Raw genomic sequence first — 20,472 nt, 5'->3', positions numbered from 1 at the left:
GCCAATTATTTATTTTTATTTAGATCCAACTTTTTATCTCCACGTCTGAGATTTCATTGATTTGCTGTAAGAACGGCTTGCCGAAAGAGCGAAGTCTTGTTCTAGCTAGACCTGGACATTCGCATAGATAGTGGAAGAGACCTTCTTTCATCCCTTCCGCTTCACAGATTCTGCAGATGGGATTGAAAGGGAGGTTAAGTGTTGGTGCGTGATCCTCTACTTTCCAGTGACCTGTAAGGGTTGCAGTTATATGTGAAATGTTTGGCCGATAACATCCTAACAGATAATTTGTCCTCTGGATGTTGTTTGCCATAGCCAGCAGTACCAAATATCTGAAAAAATTAACGTACCACAATTAATAACAAAGATCTGCGTCGCTTTTGAATCACCCTATATTTATATAGCTTGTTATAGCTAGCAATTAATTGTTGCCATTCTAATCAGGCACAGAAGAAACACATACCCTTAAGGGTCTTCAAGCTTCCAAGTATGGGAAGAATCAAATGAATCAAATGGAAGTTGGCCACAGTTAAGATCAGCTGGTTTAACGAGACTGTCTTCTTCGACTATACTGTTGAGCTTTAGGACCAAACACAACTACAACTACCGGATGGGACAATGCACAGACGGACATTAAACGATATTCATCGGGTGTCTCTTGCCACCTTCCTAAACTCCTGACATCCGAATACCGTCATCGGCATCAAACCACCACTCATGGCAGACGAAGAGCTTCAGCTGTGATACCTGCATAATTTTAGCTCAATTACGTTCTGGATATTGTAGCAGGTTAAGCTCCTATTTTTCCCTGAATCGACGTACTCAATATAAGTATGTCTGGCATGTGTAGGTACCCCGCACGATACTAACCATATACCTCCTAAAATCCACTCACCTTAAACCACTCTCACTTTGGAACCAACCCCTTGAAACAGCAGCAGTTTCTTGGGCCTACTGTTAAATGAGATGGAAGCTGTCGACCAGTGCACAACATCGTACATGCAGGGTTTGATGAACTGTTACAACAGCAGCAACAACTCTAAAAGTTAAATTGCGATCAAGCCCTTTATGGTTTTGGAAATACTGCTCCTAGAGTGATAGATCTCGGCCGTATACGAGTATATATACATAAAACCAGGTTGTTTGGGTAACGTAAACTCGACTGACTTGGGAACGTGACAAGGGAGTTTTGTGAACGAAAATATATCATTTTTTTTTCATTAAAGGGAAGTTGCTAGAAAATAAATATTTTTTTCTAAAGAAAAAGTTTTTGGAAATGTACAGAGTGCGCCATCTCGAGCTTCGGTATGGAAATATTGAATAACTTTAGCAACTAGCAAAATTGAATGTTTGTTGGTGTTTTTCTATTTGATTTTGTCCTTTACAATCTGTTTCAACTGCACTTAGAACACAACATCCAACAAATTAATTTCGAATTTTCCTTTACTTTTGCCAGCATTTCGGGTGATATTGCCTCTATTTCAGATCTAATGTTGGTCCTGAGCGCTTCCAATGTAGTTCCAATAATCGTTGAGTTATTTGCACTTTGTAAGGAAATATGTGAAGATCCTCTTTTAAAATCCTTCTAAGAGTGGTTCCTTTTATGTTTAGCTGCTGGGCACGCTGACGATATGACAGATTTGGGTTTTTCAAAACACTCTGCTTGACAGTTTCAACAATTTCATTGGAGCGTCTTTTACGAACTGAAACACCTTGATGATTTGCTACAGACCCCGATTCTTCAAAATTTTTAGTCAGATTGCGTATGGTGTTATCAGAAGGCACTTTTCGACCGCGGTGTTTTCGACGGTATGCACGTTGAGCAAGCACAATTGAACGACCATTTTCCAAATACATGGTCACAATTTCCGCGCGTTCTTTAGATGTAAAGTTATTCATCGTTAAAATTGTACTGAATTGACGTTTCCAAATTATTTTTTCTCAAGTCCTTCTGACAATGGATAGCAAAGTTATTCAATATTTCCATACCGAAGCTCGAGATGGTGCACCCTGTAGTTGTTGTAATTATGTACATATATATATATATAGATATATATATACACACATTATTCAGTAGATATATATATATATATGGTATACAAATACATACATATTTTTTATTGCTAATATTATTTAGTATCTTATATTACACTCGTACATGAAGGCAAACATTGAAAAATTTAGCAAACGAGTGCTAAGCAATTGTTTTTGTTAAAAAGACAAATACAATTTAGAGAAATTGGTAGACAACGAGAAAACACTTGAAACTGCATATGTGAGAGCAGAGAGCAATAACAGTTTTAAAGCAACATGAAATAACATGAAATCAGTTTAGAAATAAACGAAAATTAATACAACAAACTCCGTTGTATTGCATGCCGAAATTCATGAATAAAGAAAATTAAAAGTTAAGTGGATAGTTAGTCCATACTTTCACTAAAAATGTATATTTGGGACTTTCAACTTATTTTATCAAATATGGGTTTTATTACTCAATTTACGTATTTTTTAAGTGTAGACACAAATACCAAAAAGCAGCGCAATTATAAGTAACTTCGATACACCATCCTATTTATTGTATACATATACAACATTTTAAAATTTACCACCATACATATACCCTATATATTATACCATATAAATATCACAAAAGTGCGGTCGGGGGAGCAAAATTTGTAAGCTTTCAAGTTGTAGAAGAAAATACCAACAATTTGCCTTAGCTGCTTTGTTGTTCTTACATTCAAGTGTATGCGCCAGGGCGCCAGTTGGTGCGAACAGATTATGAACAAGGAAACGAACGGCAACATATTTGTAGTGGGACTTACACGAAACATATACATATGTACATGCATATGCAGTAAACATAATAACGATACAACAAAAGTATAGTAAAAAAGAACATGCTAAAAAAAGTAGTTAAATACATTTCACGAAGCTGCTGAAAAAAGAACAAAAAAAGATAAACGAATGCGTAGAAAAACGAATAGTCATGTTAAAAAAGTGCAGTGAAGAAGAAATTAAGGTTATTAGTTTTTAATTACTGATACATACATACCTACATACTCTAGAAGGTTAGCCACTTCTTGAAAAGTTGCTAACAAAATACATATATGAAGTTTATAAACAAAGTAAAATGCATATATACATACATATATAAGTTCAAATTAAATTATAAAATATTGAAACTTAAAAAAAAACGTAAAAATTTCAAAAAATTTAAATATTATATTTGGTGTGAAAGTACAAAGAAACCAAAGTACTTGTACTCTATTTATTAGAGTTATTAAATCATCAATGGCGGCACTGGCACTATCGAAAGTACTGATGTTTTATTGTTTTGCTAAACTGCCTTTGAGTATTGGTGGGCTTTACATTTTTTTATTTTATTTTATTTTTGTTTTTTATTTTTTATTTATTTTTTTTTCTATTTCTTTTTTTCTATTTCTTATTTTTTAATTTTTATTATTTAAGTATATTTTTTAATTTTCTTATGTTCTTATTTGTTTACCTTAATTTTTTATATTTATTTTTATATTTTTTTATTTACTTTTTATTTCTTTATTTATTTTTTTATTTAAAACTTTTTTTTATTTATTAATTTTGGCTTCATTTTAAACTTTTGTTAATGTTCTTTTATTTTTATTATTTTAAATTTTTATTTTTGCTTTTTTAATTTTTTTCTATTTATTATTTTTTAATTTTTTTTAATTAAGTTAATTTTTTTATGTTTTTATTTTTTTTTGTACTTTTATTTTTTTAATTTGTGTTTTTACTTTTTAATTTTTTTTATATTTTTCTTTCTTTATTTTTTTATTTCTTTGTTTTTTTTTTTGTTTTTTTTTTTTTTTTGTATTAAATCTGGTTTATATTTTAACTTTTGTTTAATGTTCTTTTATTTTTATTATTTAAAATTTTTATTTTTGTTTTTTTTTATTTTTTCTATTTCTGATTTTTATTATTTAAATTAAAATTTTCATGCCTTTATTTTTTCTGTTTACTTTTATTTTTTTATAACTAGTTTTTTTACGGTTTATTTTGTTTATAATTGTTTTTTGTTTATTTTTTTAAATTTTGTTTTATTTTTTTTTTATTTTTTTAATGTTCTTTTATTTTTATTATTCTACAATTTTATTTTATTTGTATTTGTGTTTAATGTTTGTTATTTTATTTTTCTTTTTTTTTTGTTGAATGTTTTTTATTTTTTTTTTTATTTTTTTTTTGTTGAATGTTTTTTATTTATTTTTTTATTTTTTTTTTTTACATTGTTTTACATGTTTTTTACTTTTGTATTTCTTATTTATTTATTTTTTAAATTTTTCTTTCTTTTTTTATTTTCTTTATATATATTTTCATTTTATTTATTAATTTATTTAATATATATTTTTTTAACTATCAATGGTGCCACTATTATCTATATCTTTATCGCATTTGATACCACAAGCACACTTACAACCCTGTGACCAGTTTATTCATTATCCAAGTTACACACCTTTTCCACTCAACACACCTTTCGCTCAACGTTCTCTGCATAAATTACGTTCACATATACTGATCGCATTAGATTTCAAACACGAATTTACCCTTTTACACAGCAAAGACCGATTAAATGCAGCCTTGGTAATTAGTTGTATGTGAAAGGAAGGCAAAAAACGTCGTAATTCATTTAATGGCTCAATTAGTAGTCGCTTTAGCATATCTTTGCTAACCTTTTAACCTTGCCGGTGTTCGTTTATTTCCCTTTGACTTTTATCCTCTACTTTACACAAAAGAAATCGATGACATAATTGCAAATCGTTATAATTAGAGAATTAGTGCTTAATTCTGGTTTACCGTGGATGAATTCATGTGATGATGCTTTTTTTATTACTCATAGGCAAGGCAAATTAAATAGATACCAAAAGTAATAGCTAATTGAGGATAGTCTGCATATGTATGTATATGAAAATATTATAACGCCATTTTTTCAGTGCAATTTTAAATCTGCTTTACAGCTAAACTAAAGGTGCGAACGCTCATACTTGGCAAAGAGAGTGCATTTTCAAATAATTTTGAAAAAAATTGGAAAATTAGACATAGTTTATCTGGCTGGCAGCAGGGTTATGGGTACTTGCACTGAGTACTTGGTACATACACACATACAAATTTACAGTAACTGTACGCAATTGCAGTTTGAGTGCAATGCATATCTACACCTACCATTTGTTGTAGTAGCGATAATTCCCATTAACCATATAAATAAATAAATATTAACTGGCACACAATACATAACCTTCAAATATATGTTTACTCTAAAATTTAGCATAATTTTTTGCGTGTACAATTTTTGGGTTTCTCCTATGAAGCCCACGTACTAATAAAATATTAAAAAAAAAAACAGGCAATTAAATTTGCATGGAAAATTGTATGAACATATGCCAGTAATGCATATACAAATCCAACAGAGAAATAAACATACAAATGTTATGAATAAAATATATAAATATGATATTAAATAAATACAAATTTCATAATTTTTCTTGTAGCTAGAGAGTGGTTAGTACATAAAGTGGCAAAGCATTTTTGCGTGAATACGGCGGGAGGTTTTGTGGTTTCTTTACCCATCTCTTAGACTAGGGCTGCCTCTCGCCCTTGAAAATGCTGCTATGCTTCGTCGGGGGCGACGAAATGGAAATTTCTAAAATGTATTTTGCTTCTAATATAGCTAACATCTTTAGTCCCCCATTTGGCTTTTCAGTGGTGCTTTTCCGTTAAACCTATTACATTTCTCAGATCTTTCACAAAGTTTATTTGGACCATCAAAAAATCGAAAATTTGCTTTGTCTGAGCCTTCAAAAGAGTCAAAAATAGCCGCCTTCACTTTATCATATGTAATTTTTTTACTCGAGTCTTTTAATATTGGGAAATAAATAATAATGAATGGTAATTGTTTCGAAGCCACATCTGAAGCAATTATGAATCGTTTAAGGCCAGAAAAACGAAATTTCCAAATTGTGGAAAATTACTTTGAAAAAAAAAAAAAAAAAAAAAAAATTGCTCGTCAGTTCATAGCGCGAAGTGTTGAAGAAGACGCCGAAATGTTGATTCGTCGACGTTCCCAACTTGTTGGTCTTTGCCCTTCGACTACGTGGAAAATTTTACGTAAGAATCTTGGTTTACGTGCCTATAAATACAGCTCGTGAATTACAGCCAAATAACCATCGTTTGCGTTGTACTTTTGCTGATTATTGTTCACATTTATTAGAAAAAGTTGTCAAAAATTAGACTGATCGAACGGTCTACGTAACTCGTAGCCGCGGCGAACATATGCCAGATATCATATTCAAAAACGAAATGCCATGAAATTATTTACCAGGTTATAATAAAAAAAAATGACAACAATTTTTCTGTTTGGTATTATAATTTTAAGTTTCCAAGCTCTTAAAAAACACCCATTACAGCTCAATTGATATTAACTATATCGATTTTTGTGGCGCCTTTTTCCCCCGCGGAACCATATACATTTCTGATTTCTGATCATCTGCCGCATTTTGCACACTTTAAGAGGTTAGGGGTAGTCAGAGGCCCGAAAAAATGATGATTTTCAATAATTTTTTGCTTGCTAGTTAATTGCATTATTTTACAAAAATAAAAACAAATCATTAATACATCATGTTTCGACTTTACTTTAGCAAAATTAAAAAAAAAATTAATAATTGTTAAAGTTATCGCTGTTTGCGGGGAGCCCGTTTCTCCAGAAGTCGCTTGCAGTGATCACCACAAGTCCTTGGAGATTCATCTAAAATCAAACGGATAAGAAATATTAGTTTTATTAATAGATCATCTTGTGCCTGATCGAAGCTTTTTTGTTGTTTTTTTTTTTCAAAATTGGCAGCCTCAGAAAATATTTTTCAGATTTTCGAGAAAAAACCGACAATTAATTGTTAAATTAATAACAAATAAATAAAGTAAAAAATCGAAATTAAAAAAAAAAATCCTTCATCAGTCAGGCACGAGTTTTTTTATGTTTTTCAAAGCAATATAAATTTTATTGAAATCTATCAAGCGGTTTTCAAGTCACAGTGATCATCAGTTTAAAAAACTGAGTTTTGAGAAAAACGCATTTAAAGTTTTTCTATCTGCTCCGGAGCGCCCTTTGTTAATTGTTGAATAACTCGAAAAGTATTTGTCGGATTCACTCCAAATTTTCACACAATATTTTTAAGATATTATAAGAAAATGCAAAAAATGCAAATCCAATTTTTTAAAAATTCTGACTACCCCACACTAAAGCTGCGATTAGTGGAGCCCATAACCATATGGGCATCACTGTGAACGATTATACAGGGTGGGCCATATAGCGTTTGCTTTTTGAACCATTTTTTTGAGAATGGTAACACAAATGACATGTCAAATGTGTTCATAATTTACTTAAAGGTTTGACATTTACGAAATGGGGCGCTATGAGCTTGAACAAAATTGGGAAATATTGAAAACCTACTTCCAAAGTGGTGAGTCTTCTTCTTCTTTTCTGATTTTCACATCGGTGGCTACGTCAATAAGCAAAATTGTCAGATTTGGGGCTCAGAAAATCCACACGTTACTGTAGAGAAGCAAATGCATCCACAACGAGTGACTGTTTGGTGCGGTTTTTGGTCTGGCGGCACCATCGGGCCATTTTTTTTCGAAAATGAGCGAGGAGCCTCGGTTACAGTAAATGGCGAGCGTTACCGTGATATGCTGAACGAGTTTTTGTTTCCAAAAATTGAAGAGGATGACATGGACGACATTTGGTTTCAACGGGACGGTGCAACTTGCCACACTGCCAAAGTTACACTCGAACTTTTGGCTACCGTTTTTGAAAACCGAATAATCGGCCGAAATTCCGATATCAATTGGCCGCCTCGGAGCTGTGATTTAAGCCCGTTGGATTATTTTTTGTAGGGAGCTGTTGAGGACAAATGCTGTGCGAACCATCCAGAGACGATTGATGCTTTAAAACACGAAATCGAAGTACCCATTCATGAAAATGGAGCCCAAACAATCGAAAATGTGCTCAAAAATTTTGTTGATCGAATGGCCTACTGTAAAGCCAGTCGTGGCAGTCATTTGAACGATATTATTTTTCATTCATAAATGACAATGTTCAATCTTCAAAATAAAAAAAAAAGTTTAAAAAATATTGATCAGTTTTTTTTTTATAGCCGATTCAAAAAGCAAATTTTACATGGCCCACCCTATAGGTGCCGCAACATAACTCCAAACCGTGGCCGTATTTATCTATTGAATTTTAGTTTTTCCCTGTAACCGTAAACAGAGGTTGTGAGTTCGAATCCCACGTGAAGCACGGTACACGCACTTTTCCAAATTGACCTATTTTCCCCTCTTTCTAGTAATTTTCAATCCCAAAAAGATTTTCAAACTCACTCCTCAAACCCAAACTTATCCTTTCCATCCTCGCTCCCGCACAATATTCGGCGCATTATTTACATTGTGGCTAGTAAAATAAGCAAAACCAAAGGAAAACACATACATATGTATTTACAAAAAAAAAATGGTTATGGTATGACTAATCGACAAACGCTGTAATGTTGCGGCTATGGTTACGGTTACGGCTATGACGTTATATCTACGACAACTGCAGTTTTACTTCGTTTTAACTAAATACCAAATCATTGGAGTTGTAAATCGTACGAATACAATTCGTTCTAAGTAGCGCTCTTAGTTTTTCCACTTTTCATTGAAAATCAATGAAACAATTCGTAATTCGTGTGCAACCTGTGACTCGCTACTACTAATTCACCCTAAATAATGTACCAGTCACTACTAAGAATTCGATTGGCATGAAACATAAATCATAAAAGCGGCATCTGTACATTTTCATGCATTTCAACATTTGGAAATAGGCATCACTTCACTTTTGCACTTGTCTAATACAAACCGTTAAAGTAAATGCAATTAAAAAAAAAAATATTCAAAGTTATCTGCTGTTTGCCTCTATAGTATCTAGAAAACTTTTCCTCACTTGGTGCTGGTTTTTTCTATTTAGCTAACATTTCACGCCTTCAATACAATCACTGTACAAGTATAATATTGTCCAACTGAGAAGGTGAGTTTTTGCTTAAACCTATATTGAACGGTTACATGTAAAATAGTTGTAAAATTATTGGATATTTTGTCATACAGCAGCTTTATAACTAACTAATTCTTACTCGTATATTTACGGCTCTCTTCATTCCATCGTTTATTTTGCTGACATTTAATTAATTCATATTTTTCCCCTCTCCTATTTTTTTTTACTTTACTCCTTACAGCCGTCCCGTGCCGAATGCCCCACCCAAACTGCCGGAACGGCCTTCATACTATGGCAACACTACAAACGGTCGCCCATACTAAGAGAAGGTGTATACAATGGCGGCTGTGCCATTTAGATGTACTCGTGTCGCGAGAGGATTCCACCGCTTTTGTTGGTGTTCGTATTCAACAATTTTAGACTTAAATTACTAACAAACAAGGAAAGAAAACAAAATACTATTAAATTGATAAGAATGACATACGCCTGATTAAACTTAGTGTTTAGTTAAAGAAAAAAGAAACGAAATTTAAAATTACAAAAAATATAAACGATTTTTTTCTTTAAATATACATGTATGTATATATTTTGTATGCGCGCGATTTGTAACTTATGGCCGAATTACAGTGTGAACAATAAAGAGTGGGCGCAATATTGTAGTGGTGATTAAAATTTTACTTGAAATTGGAATTGAAATGAATAAATGAATTTTGTTGCTTCTTAATCAGTGTTTAGTTAGTGAAAAATAAAATTTTTTCCCTGTAATTTGTTTAGTTTTGAAATAAACTGTGTCAACTGCATCGTTTTGCATAGAAATTTTTCCCCTTACAGTACTTTTCCGCACAGTACAGTACAGTACTTTTATTATCTTAAATCCCAATCTAGCGCTTGATTTGCTTGACACAAATTTACAAAATCGAAAACTGTATTAAAATGTGTATTAAAAAAATTGTAAAATAAATTTTATTGCAAATGTAAATAATATTAATGCGCACTAAAGAGAAACACTTTTTAAATTTGTTTAAAAGAAATGTAAATGATTTTCTAAGTTCTATAGCTCTTTTACCGTCCACTTTTTTCCCACAAGCAAAGTATGTAGACTTTTGACAAAACAACTTTTAGCGAGTTAGTCCATTTCACCTGTCAAGCACTAAATTGCTGGATTCTATTCCAATTTATTTAAACTTAGCCTTAATTTAGAAATACTTCGTAATGAATATTGAAAAAAAAAAAATTGTGAACGATCAAGATTTCTTGAACTAAAACCACAACCTGCTAAAGTCAGATAAGCTGTTTTGCCAATAGTCCACTTATATGTAGTTGCCCTCTGCTTTTGTAAATAAATAAATTGCCACAAATAAAAATCTACGTGCAATTGTTAGCGGACGAAGCGTGTTGCGGGCAAAGCGTGTTTAAGTATTTTTTTATTAAAAAAATATTCTACTTTACTTCTGTTTTATAAATGCTTCAATTAGTGTAAGCAATTAAAATATAAATGTATAGTTAAATAAGTATTGTAACCTTCACAGTCATGCTAAGTTGTGTATATTTAATAAAAATAAATATAAAAAATATTTAAATTTAAATAAATTAATGAAAAAATTTGTAACCGAACTTTTTTTACTTCTGTATTTAAATTCAGGTGAGTAACCGTTTTTTTTTTACTACTGTATTTAAATTGAGGTAAGTAACCTTCTCTCTTTTTTACTTTCCTAAGATGCGTGTAGAATTATTTTCGTTCGCTACACCCTGCAACATTTTTTGCGACATGCACCTAAATGTAGGCAGCAGCTGACGTCATAATCAGCCAATAAAAGTCACTTATGTAGCCGGGATGTGCCATTCCATGAAATGTCCAGCAGATTCCCGGCGAAAATATTCCTTGCAACATGTTGCAGACACAAATCTCAGTTACAAATGTTTGTATACACATAGCTTCCGCAAATCTGCACTGATTTTATTGGTTCGGGTGTCGAATTAAAGAGCAGCGCTTAAAGAGCACAACGATTATATTATATATACATATATACGAGGGATGCCTTTAATATTTATTGTCCAATAATGAAAGCAAAGGAAAATGATGAGAATGGCTTTATTGTTTTTTCAAAATGCACTCCTGCATTTGCTTGAACCAACTGTCAAAGCACGTTTGCCACTCAGAAGTTTATACCTCCAAAGCGAGCCGTTTAAAGACTTCAACAGCTTCTTCAGGCGTTGAAAAATGTAGACTTCAAATTTTATTTTTGATGTTCGGGAGCAAAACTAAGTTGTTAGGTGCTAAATCCCAGCTGTAAGGCGGATGATCCATTAGTTCAATCTTTTAGGTACTCAAAAATTCTCTTGTGTGAGCCGATACGTGAGAGCTCGCATTGTCTTGGTAAAGAATGATTTGTCTTCGGCAGTTAGTTTCCCTTGATTTTCCAAAAACTTCTGGCAAACAAATGGTTGTGTGCCACTCAGAAACGACTGTTTTAAGTTTCTCTGGAGGTACAGTTGCGGAACGACCGCATTTTCCAGTTTATGTGAAAGAACAGACGACCATTTGCTTAAAGTTGCTTCTACTGCGAACAACTTTTGTTGGATTAAGATCGTCTTGGCACATCCATACTTTCGATTGCTGCTTTATTTCCGGTTCATATGCATAGATCCAACTTTCATCACCTGTTGGGATGTCATGGCTGTGCTTTAAGTCACCGCGGCTGAATTTCTTTCACATTTTTTTACACCAATCGACGGAAGTCCTTTTTTGGGCAATTGTTTAGAAGGCGTTTTGATCGGTAACTCTTTGTTCTCGCGTTGTCCCGAGATAAATTGACTTCTGGCGACAATAAGGTCTCTTCATTTCTTGAGTTAAGTTGTTGTCTTTCATGGTTTCGAGAAATTATAGCCACATACAAGGTGAAGTCCAAAATAAACAAGACTGAGCTAAAATAGAAACGACAGGAGCTAACAACTTCGAGTTTATTTATTCAAAATAGTCCCTTCTGACCTCGATACACTGTTGAACGCGATCTAAAAGCTTTTCGAAAGAGGGTTTCAGGTCATTGACCGGAATGTCCTTCAGGAAATCGGTACAAGCCTTTTGGATGGCCTCTATAGATGCAAAACGTTTTCCTTTCATGGCCAAATGCAATTTTCCGAATAGATAGAAGTCACAGGGAGCCATATCAGGCGAATACGGTGAGTGATTGATGGTTAAAACGCGATTTCGAGTTAAAAAATCAGTCACAAAAGTGGATCGATGAGATGGTGCATTATCATGCAATAAGCGTCAGCTTCCTCCTTTGCGGTATTCAGGGCGAATTCGACGAATGCGATGCAATAAACGCTTCAAAACGCAGAGACGCATTGACGGTTTGGCCCGTTGGCACGAACTCCTTGTGGGCCATTCCCTTGGAATCGTACAAACAAATGAGCATCGACTTGATTTTTGAACTTTCCAAAAGCGATTTTTTTGGTGGTGGCTCGTCTGGAGCATTCCATACGGCACTTTTACGCTTAGTTTTAAGTTCATGTGGGAAACACCTCGTTTCATCACCAGTTACAATGTCGCAAAGGAAGTTCTCGTCTTTTTTCGCCTCTTTAATGAGGTCTTTCGAATGTTGAATTCTGAGCAATTTTTGGTTCTCAATTAACTTGTGCGGAATGAAACGCGCACAAACCTTTCGTAAGCGCAGCGCAAATGATCAGTTAAAATACGATAAATCGATGTTTTGGAGATATTCAACTACGATTCCATAAATTTCAACGATGATTTCGGTTCATTTTTTGATAAGTTTACGAACATTTTCGATGGAGTTTTCGGTGATTACTGATTTTGTCATTTATATCCTCACAACCATCTCTGAAACGTGTAAGCCACTCATGAACTCTGGCACGAGATAGACAATCATCGCCATCAACTTTTTCCATCAATTCAAATGTGTCGGTAAACGTTTTAACGATTTTAAAACAAAATTTGATATTAGCTCTTTGTTCGAAACTCATTTTTGTACCCATGAGACAAACTTAGGGGGCGTCCATAAATTACGTGAGGTGTTTTTTTCAATTTTCTGTGCCTCCCTCCCCCCCTGATGAGATGTCGTGAGATTTTATTCAACCCCCTCCTCCATCCCCCAATCTCACGTGAGATTTTTCAAAATGTGGGTTTCTTATGTAAACGCGTTAGATTGTTGTTGTGAAAAGAAAAAAAAAATTGCTTCGTGCTTTTATTTACAATTGGTTAAGACTAGTAATCAATATTGCTGAGAGTTATAAGTGTAATAAAAATTTAACAATACGAGTAGAAGACTTAAATCGTAACTACTGCGATTAAAAAAAGAATATCTACTCTAATTCAGTCCATGGAGAATCATGCGCGGTTTCAAGAGAGACTATTAGGACCAACATGTCCATATGATTCTCAGTAAAATCATCTGCTCCTTCAACTTCGTTCTGATCTAGCCACTCTAAGCCGTTGACGCTTGCGCACAGTAACTCATTAGCTCGTCTTGCGACAATCCGTGAGGGTCGCACTTTGCGGTACATACGCTCTTGCTTAGCTGGTGCAATGTGAGCTGCTCGCTTGTGCTCTGCAGCTCTTGTGATAGATGCGAAGTAAATACCGCATGTACTGCAGCATATTTTCTCTAAATCATCACGTATACTTGGGCAATAGAGATCATAAGGCGTGCTGATAAGGCATTCAGCAGTTAAATCGGTAGGCGTATTAGAAATGGAGCAAATGACTTTCCGTCATGCTCTTTAAAGTCCGGAATTATCAAACGTCAATCAACCTAAGTGATAGGGTATGGAGGTGGCAGAAAACGGTCGTGAAGAATCATATGCGGATCACTCCGGCGTGGGCTGCAGCAGTTCTGTTCATCGCATTTCACAACCTAAAAAAAAAATGAAAAACAATTTCCCTTTGTAACTCTTAATAAAAATTTTTTGACATTTGCGCTAGTTAAAAAACTAAAAAAAAAAAATAAAATAGGTACGCATAAAAATTTGATATGAATCAACTGCAATGTACCTGGAGTAAATATTGGCCCTCTCTGTCCGTGTGTCGCTGCCACTCAGCTCGTACGCTCTTGTTCATCGAGTCGCGCGTTCGGCTGATAGTGGCGCGAAAACAAACGACGGGCTACACTGTACCGTAAATACAGATTAAATTGAGCTATTTGGTATAAAACAAATATGGTAGTTTGACAGTAGTAATGTATAACGTCGAAGTATGAATGAAATTATTTTCTTTCGAATGAATTAGTGAATGATCTTAATCATACTACGATTACGCTTAAGATTAAATCTTAAGCATGTACAATCTGGATAATGGACCAAAATAGTAAAATTTTTTTTGTTTCAATCAGAAAAGAAATTGCGTGATATTTGCCGAGACCGCCCCCTCTCTCCAACGTAAGATTAGATGAGATTTGACTCGACCCCCTCCCCCCTTAAAAATCTCACGTAATTTATGGACGCCCCCTTACTGACACTTTAGATGCGATAACTTCGCTTCCATTGAACCGAATGTTACCAAGCTTTCACTGGAAGTCAGCTAGGGAGGTACTTGCAACGCACTCATTAAAAAGATGGCGCCATCAAAAACATTTTTATGACGCCAGTCTTGTTCAGTTTGGACGTCAATTTGTATTTACATGCCCTCGAATACCGTATGCACCATGAATAAAAGAATATTTTCTAGTACATCAGCGACTCGTCTCGTCATATAGAATTTATAGCTGTAGGTATAGCTGATAAACACAACCGTATGATTTTTTGGACCACTTTTAATGCAGTTCTATAAGAAATGCATAACGTTGCAACAGTTGCATATTTCGGTAGATTTTCTATATTCCACATTTGATATGTTAATGCACCTTTCTGGTCTAGAATTTCGAAAAAATCGATTTTTTTTCATGTTATGATAGTTTATACTTTCAAAAATATACTTGCAAATTTTTATATTGAAATTCGTTGTAGTTTAGACGTTACAGCCCTTTAAAACGAGACCGGTTTGGAGTACGACGCCCAGGTATAAGCGCGTTAACCGTGTTTTTCTCGAAACTATTTTTTCCGAATTGGCGTTGGTTTTTTCTCAAGAAGTGCTGAACCGATTGATTTGAATTTTTAATATAATATGTTATTGAGTAGACTTGTGGCTCTCGTGGGTAGCAGAATTATAATTTTACAATCAATTTTTCTATTTTTTTTAAGAGCGAGAACGTGAAAAAAATCCTTTTTTTTTTGTTTTTCCAATAAACAGATAAAATATCTAGAAAAAAAATTTTTTTGTAAATCTGCTACCCACCATAGCGACATATCTCCTTATGAATAATCGACCGATATTTTTGTTTTTTCAGGCGTACCTGAACAGCCCAATCAGTTACGCCAGTGGCATTTTTTTATTATTGTCATTGAAAAAATTTTTTTTTTGTAAATAAAGAATTGATCTAATGAATAAAACGATTTTCAATTTATACGGATTGTTTTTCTTCAATTTTCAACGCCTTCAATTTTCACGTCTCTAGACCAGAAAGGTGCCCTAAGATGGCGTTCTTTAATAAATAATTAAAGTGCAAGATTTGTTGGTTTTCTAAGTTTTTTATTTTTTTATTTATCTGTATCTACCATTCACAGTGCATGGATCTCATTGGTTTTTTCCACTATCCGGGTTTACATTGCACGGTACTACATAACTTACATGCATATATAATTTACTTATGACACTTGAGTAATATGCATGTTTACGTTTGTAATATTGTTTTTTTTCATTAATTTTTTTAATTTTTATTTTTTGTATATTAGTTAGACCATTAATTGCTTCGGTGTGCTTATCTTATTGCACAAACGGCTTAAACAATTATTTTTTATTTTTTTTTAGAATATACATACGTATTATTTGAAAATAATTTAAATTATGTCGCATAACAATAAGTTTTTAATTATAAGTTGTTCGACAGCAGAAGTAACAAGAGTGTTGTAAACTCATAAATATACAATTTTCAACAAATATTTATTTAAATATTTTGTAATAAGTTTGCTAGTAAATGTTGTAGTATATAATTCACATACATATATTGTGTTTTCAAGTGATTAATAGTTTTGTATTAGCAATCAATAAATGAATTCAATAATGCGTTTGTAGACCATACTCTTTTTAATGAATTGATGTATTGACTTATATGCAAAGCTATTTTATGAATTCTCGTAAGTTTATATGTTAAATGATTTTTAATTAATTTGTAGTAAGTGTTAATTATTTCTTTCTTTAATTTTTATAACTTTCTTTCTTTTACCAATTAACGTTTAATTAAAACATTTTTGTTGGAATAAATATAAATACATTCCATTATGCTCATTATTTTGCATTCATTTACATGCCATCACGTTGACCGGGTTGACATTTATGTATGCAAATGTGAGTTTAATTGTGTGTGTATCACTATATATTTAACCATTTTTTATTAATTAATAATACGGGTACATATGTAATATTTTTTTTACTAAGTTAAATACTACGTCTTTTGAATGTATTTTTCTACATTTATTTATTTTTATGTATAGTTTTGCATATATAATATCATTTTTGTTATATGTAGGTGTAATTAGCGTAATTTTTCTTAAATATTTCGCAAAATTTTTCTTCCAGACGCTTGCTTCAAAGCACTTACCATATTTGGGCCGATTACTTTTTTATATATATATTTTTTTAAGAAAAACTACCTCTTTACCTCGCCATGACCACATTCACTGAAATTAGGTTAATCGATTTTAAGCGAAAACTCTTTATCCGTTTTATATTTTACTTAACATTACTATAGAAGTTCAAGTGTTAAAGTTTTCTATATATGTATATGTTTATATCTATATTAAATATAAATATTTGAATAACGTTCGGAGTTATAAGTTCTTATACATTTTTTGCTACATACAAATATTTGCTCTCAGTAAACCTGCCTGTGTGCGCTTCCCCTCTTTGCTTTAATGAAATTTGCAAAATCATGTTTGTTAGTGCCTCCAGCATTCCAGCTACTTTTTTTATCAGTTTTTCATTTTGTTATACGTAATTTTCACCTACCAATTACACTCATGTATTTTGTTTTTGTTTTTAATTTATATATATGTTTGTGTGTGCGCATTTCGCCGATTTTCATGCGCGCACTACATCTAATTTCTTTTAATTTAATTTATTATATATTTTTGAATGCACATATAAAATTTGCTTACGCTATAAAAACTAACGCTGCTTGCCGCGTTAATAAGAAAAAAATTGACAGAATTATGTACGAGTATGTTAATCGTTCTTGTTGTTTGTCTCTTTTTGTTTTTGTTTTATTTTAGTTGTTGTCATTGTTGCGATTTTGGGTTGTTCTCTTATTGTTGCATTATTTGCCATTGTATGCAATCTGCTATTTGAAATATACCTATGCATACTTTCCCTCAATGTTTAAGCGATTGTTTTTGTTCTTATAATGATTATTTCGTTAAAATATGTATGTCTGCCCTATACGAATGCCAAGCGAGCGCGCGCCTGTTAACCGACGGCCATTTCCTATACTTGTATGTACTTCAAATATCCAGTATAGTGCGCATTTCCGGACTCTTCGGCGACTGTCACATTTCCCCGCAGTGCTTTTCGCGTGCTGCCAATTGATACATACATATGCTATTTTAACATTAACTTTTATTGCAAATTGTCATACGTTCGTTAGCGAATATTGATATTTGTTGCCATAATTAATTAAATGCATGTGTATGAGTATAATTATATGTTGTTTATAAATGTTTGCATTCATAAACAATGTTGTAGACTTCTTTTTTTCATTGTGTTTTTGTTGTTGCCTGTGCTTACATACATACAAGCGTGTAAATGGATTTCATGTTTATTATTTATTAATTTAATAACTAATTTTGAATTATATATTTTATGTATGTATGTGAATTGCATTTATTAAATTCTACAGTAAATATGTATATGTATGTAAATATACTACGTACACAACACGCATGTGTTTTCGTGATCCTCACAATTGTTCGTTTATTTTGATTCTAATACCGCTATTTACTATATTTTGTATTTTTTAAATAAGTAGATTTTTTTCTTTTTATAACAAGCAATAAACAATTAATTTTCTTCTTTTTCTTTCTTACACCTAAAATACATGAAAAATCACAGCATACACGCCACACATACGCCACTTTTCGTCCACCTCACACCAACGCTCCACACGCACACGCCATAGACTATCGGCATGGGAGCAACACTGCAATTTGTCTAGTGATCCTCGTTGTTTACTTCGCAATTGTTGTTTTATTGCAAATAAGACAAATTGTCGGTGTCGTTTGTCGGCTGTTGTCGTTCGCCTTGGCTGGTTGGTTGTTGGTTGGTTGGTTTTGTGAGAGCACCCATGTAAACAGCTATTAGAAGTGTGTGTGTGCCTACGTTGATACTATTGGGGCAGACCGAGTGGAGTATTGTGGATGTGCGTGTATGCCATTTGTTTTAAGTTTTAAATTTTATTTTGTCATAGATTTATGTATGTATATTTTATAATTCTCATACTTATTATCTAAATTTCTTGAATTTAACTATATATATATATATATTTATATAAAGAATTGAAATTGTTTCTCGTTATTTTATGTTGAACGTTCGTTATTCCATTTCTCGTTATTTATATGTAAATTGTAAAATACTGTATTGCATCTCAAACATTCGTACATTTTTGCTTTAGCCATCATTGTAACTGCATTCCTTTTATTGCATTTTGATAAATTTAACTATTCGAAAAAAAGCTTAACTACTTACGCCCCTTTTTGCTATCTCATTTTTGTTCTTTTTTTGAGTTTTATTATAAATTATTTTTAAAGTAAGTATGTAGAGGTGTACAAGTATGTTGAGCTTGGAAGTATCACACAGGTATATGTGGTGCGATGAATAGTCGTTATAGATTGTATGTATGTTTACAGCGCATAAATATATGTATTCTTATGTATGTATGTATTGTAAGTTCATATACGTAATAGTAAATGTTTAAAGTTACGTTCGTTCGATTTTCTGTGGAAGTACGAAGGAGCTTACAAACATATGCCAGCAAAGCTTCAAGTGACAAAACTGTTTTTTGCAAGCAGTCAAAAAATACTTAAACCTGATTAACATGATTTAGCACAGAAACTAAATATTTTGGACGCAGTATTTCAGTTTCTGCAACTCTTTTGCATTTTCAGTTTTTGAAAAGCGTATCGTAAAATTCGTTGTTGGGCCAAAACAAGAAACTGCACTCATTTATTTTCGCTCATCACTCACTCACTTGCTCTCGCAACTTTTCAACTATCATATTTATTTAAAGGTCGAAAGAATTATCTCCGTTTTAAAACTGAATTTTTCTGAAACAATACTCCTTGTTGGATATTTGGCCGAGCGCCCCCTCCAATTTGTGGTGTACTTCGTGATTATTTTTCACAAAATGTATGTTTCTTCATAGTTTGGAGGTCGAATGGCAGATAGTTCTTTATGAGGAGCTTTTTCATGGCAGAAATATACTCTGAAGTTTTCCAGCGCCTGCCGACGGGCGAACGCTAGTAGAAAAAACTATTTCTCTCACTGGATTTCGAACCCGAGAGCATAAACCCATTCGACTACGGCGGCTGCAATAGCAAAGAAAATAGGGAAATGAGCGAGATTTGTGAGCATTCGATTTTCAATCACGGACTCAAGAAAATGCATGCGAGCCTACAAATGCCGTAGTACTTTTTAATCTCACAAGTTGAAATAATGAGAAAGAAAACCCATGAGCTGAATGAAAATAAAACTACAATCAAGGCAAATCAAAAACGGGAGGCTACAAACTGCGAGCAGTAATAACGGACGATCAGATTGGAGGTACTTTTTCCCAATCGGGGTTTTTTTGAAAGGTCACGCGTGGCTACTGTCGAACTAAATACATAATTTTTTCAGTATTCATTGACATTTCATTATAGAATGACTTACATCTCAGCAACGTTTATAAATCGTGCAATTGTATTAAGTCGTAACTCTGTAAATAGACTCTCTGTGAAAAGTGTTCATCGCGCGCTCAGGCCAACTTATGGTGTACATAACCGTTCAGCGTTGAGGCCCATTTTTGGCTCAGCGGTTACGTCAAAAAGCAATTTTTTCGTATTTTGGTTGAAAAGAGCAACTCGAAGCCGTTCAAGAACAGCACATCTATTGAAAACAATAGAAAAAATCTCGCCTGGGACCACTGTATTGGCCACCAAGATCATGTGATATCACAGCTTTGGACTTTTATGTGTGGAGGTATGTAAAGTCTAAATGTGCTTTAAGCTTTGTGGTTAAACCAGTTTCAATTGAGGTATTGGAAGCCAACATTACTAAAGTTATTCACGAGATACCGACCAAGGTCCTCCAGCGAGTCATTCAAAAGTGGTGTTTACGG

The 20,472-nt window shown here is 33.1% G+C and overlaps 1 protein-coding gene across 6 annotated transcripts in view; it reads left to right on the top strand.

Annotated features, from left to right (window-relative positions):
• Window positions 1–9,740, top strand: part of LOC129238630 (dynamin) — a 75,328-nt gene extending 65,588 nt beyond the window's left edge. For all 6 annotated transcript variants that reach the window (XM_054873718.1, XM_054873719.1, XM_054873722.1 and 3 more), the window contains one exon: window positions 9,291–9,740. In XM_054873718.1, coding sequence (XP_054729693.1) covers window positions 9,291–9,372 — 82 coding nt within the window. In that variant the 3' untranslated portion in view covers window positions 9,373–9,740. The remainder of the gene's footprint in view (window positions 1–9,290) is intronic.
• The last annotated feature ends 10,732 nt before the right edge of the window (window positions 9,741–20,472 follow it).

This window comes from Anastrepha obliqua, chromosome 2 (genome assembly GCF_027943255.1).
Source record: "Anastrepha obliqua isolate idAnaObli1 chromosome 2, idAnaObli1_1.0, whole genome shotgun sequence".
Lineage (NCBI taxonomy): Eukaryota > Metazoa > Arthropoda > Insecta > Diptera > Tephritidae > Anastrepha > Anastrepha obliqua.
The sequence above is the reverse complement of the archived record's forward strand: the minus strand, read 5'-3'. Positions and strand labels throughout refer to the sequence as shown.